The sequence below is a fragment of the Chiloscyllium plagiosum genome, chromosome 31, assembly GCF_004010195.1.
Source record: "Chiloscyllium plagiosum isolate BGI_BamShark_2017 chromosome 31, ASM401019v2, whole genome shotgun sequence".
NCBI classification, from domain to species: domain Eukaryota; kingdom Metazoa; phylum Chordata; class Chondrichthyes; order Orectolobiformes; family Hemiscylliidae; genus Chiloscyllium; species Chiloscyllium plagiosum.
In genome coordinates this window covers 7,134,885-7,139,426 of record NC_057740.1, presented here as the reverse complement: position 1 = coordinate 7,139,426, position 4,542 = coordinate 7,134,885, and the positions used below count along the sequence as shown (strand labels likewise).

The window sequence follows — 4,542 nt, the reverse complement described above, 5'->3', positions numbered from 1 at the left end:
GAGTGAAAACAAAAAGGTGTGTGTATATTTGTGAAGGGTAGTATCTAAAGACTGACTACGTGGATGCAGGGAAAGTACAAAAATAATTGGATTATTACAGAATTCAAACAAACATGTCTGTTTTCTAATAGACATGTACCGTTCACTGATGCCGAAGGTTCAAGTTGAGAGTTAGACCTTATAACTAAAACGGTTAGTCCCTGGAAGGGGATAGGTATACATCAGACGGCAAGAGCTACAGCTGGGGAAAGGCAATTACAATGCGATTAGACAAGATTTAGGATAGCAAAAGAAACTGCAGGGAATGGGCACAATAGAAACGTTGAGTTTATTCAAGGAACAGCTACTATGTGTCCTTGATAAGTATGTACCTGTCAGACAGGGAGGATGTTGTTGAGTGCAGGAACGTGATTTACTAAGGAAGTTGAATCTCTTGTCAAGAGGAAAAAGGCAGCTGATGTTAGGATGAGATGTGAAGACTGTTAGGGCGATTGAAGATAGTTTCTTTACTCAGAGTAGTAGGGATGTGGAACACACTGCCTGCAACAATTGTTGACTTGCTAACTTTACGGGCATTTACATGGTCATTGGATAGGCATATGGATGAGAATGGAATAGTGTAGGTTAGATGGGCTTCAGATTATTGTCACAGGGTGGTGCAACATGGAGAGCCGAAGAGTAATGTTCTATGCTCTAGAAGCATGCTCATATAAATGAAGTTATTCGTAAAAACAAGAGATGATCCTGTCCAAAGTGAATTTTTTAAGTATTAGTTGCGTTGAGTGGAGTATGATATTTTCTGAAAGATGAGCTTAGCTCCAATAGTGAACCTCAATTTTTAAAAAAAATTCTTGATCAATTCTTGGAATTTAGGACTGATGTCACTTCAGTGTTTCAGTAAAAAGTGAGACATTGGTGCCAAAAGGCAGTGAAATATTTTGGTACTACTTTGTAAACAGTAACAAAGTCCATCAGCCGCAGGGAGGGTAACCAATTCAGTTCCAATTGTTTAAAAATAAAATACAAAAATCATAAAAATCTACACTTTTAGGAAAATCATGGCCAGAAGTAAGTAGGTAGGACATATCCACCAAACATTAGAACATGCTAGATATTTACTGAAGAGGACTTTCAAAGTGCCTGTACTACTTTCCATTGTTTCATCCCTCTGCCTAACCATTGAAGAATCCTTCATAAACTCCATCTCAAAAGAAATGTTTCAAACAGAAGATTTTTGAATGCTGAAGGGCATAATGTTAAAATCATTAGGTTGCAAATGATTTCAACATTACAGTAATATTTGAAGGTAAAATAAGCCCAATGGTTTAACAAACTAGTTCTTAGGCCTACCAATAAAAAATAGAATCTAGATTTACTAAACGCTGTCTACCAAAATTGTCAAGCGTTCTGAAGATTTATTATAACATCAGTGTACATAACTTGGAAACCATGTCTAATGTTGGGACAGTAAATGATGCAACTCAATAGATTGATAGGAATCTGAAATGAACAGACATCTGACATAGAACAGCACACTGCTTGTTTCCAGGTCTAATGTTATTTCCGCTTTATAGTAGTCAGGAGATACTGACAGGCTCAATGGAACATCAGGGTAAAGATCTATGACGTGTTTCATTTTGGTAACCTATTCCATATTGAAATTTAAAGTGTAACTCACACTCATGCATGTTCTTTGGACCTTGTTGCACTTAGTGGATATTTTATTTGCTCAATCTTAAAAAGCAGCTGAAATACACAGGTGCCACTGGATTTATTGGGTGTGTTTTAAAATTTAGATTTTTCTACAATAATGAAGTACAGCTTAGGAAATATTGTGCATAGAACTTAAAAATCCACAAAACATAAAATGGCATGAGCTGTGATCCATTCAGCCAGGATGGCAGCAGTGGTGTAACAGGGAAATTAAGTGAAGAGTTTATAAGACTTCTTAAAAATTGCAGATTATTAACTAATTTTCTCTAAATGAATTAGAATTCCCTTCACCCAAACATCTGGTCTTTTGGTATAATTCAGAATGGACAACAGAGCAGATAGCAACCAGCATACATTCTGCAAGAATAAATTTTGTTTGTTCTGTGGTCTTAGCCCTATAAGATTGAAATAGCCCTTCAGGAGGCAGACTGATTTTAATCTCACTGAAGTGTCTGTCATATTTATGTCAGTGAGTTGTTCAATCCCCATGTGAACCAATTTTATAAAGACTTAATTTAGCACTTCAATGTAGTTGAATGAAAGCATCCAGTTCTTCTGGAATTAATCCTTTGTAAATGACCTTATGTTTTTCAACGGCACGAGCAGCAAGGCACTGCAGAGTGATGTGGTTGATGGGTTGAATCAAATTCTTGGCCATCTTCTTTTCATCCAACAAATCCCAAGCAGTTTTCTTGGAAGAATTGGTGGCATCAAAATGTGCACCGGTGTCAATTAACATGTTCATAATATCAAGATTGTTGTTGAATGCAGCTATATGCAGAGGAGTGTTGTTCTCATAATCTCTTGAGTCAACGTCAGCACCACATTCCAGCAGTACCGAGGTCACTTGCAACGAAGGGAACTTGCAAACTGGATAACGGCCAACTGATGTTGTGTCCTTGTCAACTGCTAGATGTAATGGGGTAAATCCACCCTTTCCTCTTGGATTCAGCTTCAAAAGCCGATAGATGGTTTGCTTCTTGTAATGTTCCTGATCAGGGCTACATTCTACCTTTTCTAACAAGGAAATCAAGTGTAAAATAATAGATAAAGCTTTTGTGAATTGTGCAACATCAGGTGGGTTCTCCCGCTGATTCACTGCTCGTTCAACTTCACGGACACTTTTACACAAGATGCCCATAAGATCAGTGAAAGATACTTTCATGGCCAGGGTGCCTTTTGGACGGTCTTGCAGGACAAAAGAAAAAAGCTCAGCAAAGGAGAGCAAACTACTGGCAGTCATAGGGCTCAGTGGGTCTAAATTGTTCTGCTGCATATCCAGTGCATATTTCCACAAATTGATGCATCTTTCAAAGTTTCCAGAATCAGCATAAACTGCACCTCGATAACGAATATAGTAGGAAGTGTCTGGATGGGATGGACCAAGAATTCTCTCTCGGATCAACAAGGCTTGCATCCTCATCTCATCTGGATCAGTAATCAAGGCTTCCAGCTCTTCAGATGTTGTAACCTCTTTTGCATAATCATAAGCTAACACCAGTTGTCCCACCTGTGGCTTCTTAACTATTTTGCTTTTGTCACTGTGCCTCTTCTCCATTGCTCTCTTCCAAAACTTCATCGCTCCCAGCAAGTCTCTTTTCTTATCAACAAACGTAGCTCCCAATAGTTCAAGCGCATCAATTCGATCTTCCTTCCTGGTCTGCACGTGGTTAATGAGAAACTCCACAATATTCATGTGACCTGTGACACTGGCAGCTAGTAAGGGGGTCATTCCATAGCCATCCTTTTCCATCTTAGCCCCACATTTTAGCAGCATTTTCATTATTTCCAGGCTTCCTGACTCTGCGCAGTCGTGCAAAGCAGTGTTCCCCTTCACACTTTTCCTATTCACATCCGCACCCTTCTCCAGCAGATACTTGGCAATCTCCTTATGCCCCTTATAGCATGAGATCATGAGGCAAGTATGCCCGTGCCTGTTCGCCACTTCCATGTCCGCTCTGTGCTCGATGAGGTACTTGACGATCTCCAGGTGGCCGTCGAAGCAGGCGGCCCGCAGCGGGGTGGAGTTGGTCAGGGTGGTGTTGTTGACGGACGCCCCGTGCTCCAGCAGGGTCCGGACCACCGACAGGTGCCCGGCGGCCGACGCTGCCCACAGCGGCGGGGCCCCTTCGATGGTTTCCCCGTCGAAATTGACCGAGCCGCCCAGCTCCACCTTGGCCTTGCAGTGTTCCATCAGGTAGTCGACTACCTGCAGGTGGCCGTACCTGGAGGCGATGAGCAGGGGGGTGCCGCCATTGGTTTTCTCCAATGTCACCGCCTCCAGCTCCTCCGCGCTCCGGTTGTTCAGCAACTTCTGCATAAGTTTCAACTTGCCGTCCCGAGCTGCGTTGAAAACTGCCGTCTTGATATCCATGGTCGGGCCCCGGCTGCCATTTAAACTCCGGCCGGCCCAACAGGGAAGAGGTGTGGCGGGGAAGGTGAGGAGACAGAGGGCGTCGGTCGGTAGCCTGGCTCTGGGCCCTGCTCCAACGGCCGATATTATCTCTCGAAAGTAAAATGGAGACCCTCCGGCTGACAGCTCCGACCCCGTGGGGCTCACCGCGCATGCGCCACCGCGGCGAATGCTGGGTGTTGGTGGTCAGGCGTCACATGATACGTGCCGGTCGCACTACAACCCCCAGAAGACACCGCGGAACCGTCGAGACGATTGGCTCAACCGGCCCCTAACCGACATTAGCAATAGCCAATGAGAAGACAGAACCGTGCGCGAGGGGCCGGTACAACAATGGGATTCGCCAATGGGTTTGGCGAGGAGGCGGGTATTTATTTGAAGGGTGGAGATGGCGGTGAGCAGGTGAGGTGGGTTGC

General features: G+C 43.6%; 1 protein-coding gene across 1 annotated transcript; it reads right to left on the bottom strand.

The window, feature by feature from the left end:
* Positions 1-1,692: 1,692 nt before the first annotated feature.
* Positions 1,693-4,331, bottom strand: LOC122565198 (protein fem-1 homolog C-like). Its single transcript, XM_043720913.1, has one exon. The coding sequence runs from the start codon at positions 4,085-4,087 to the stop codon at positions 2,237-2,239; it is 1,851 nt and encodes a 616-aa protein (XP_043576848.1). The 5' UTR covers positions 4,088-4,331; the 3' UTR covers positions 1,693-2,236.
* Between the last annotated feature and the right edge of the window lie 211 nt (positions 4,332-4,542).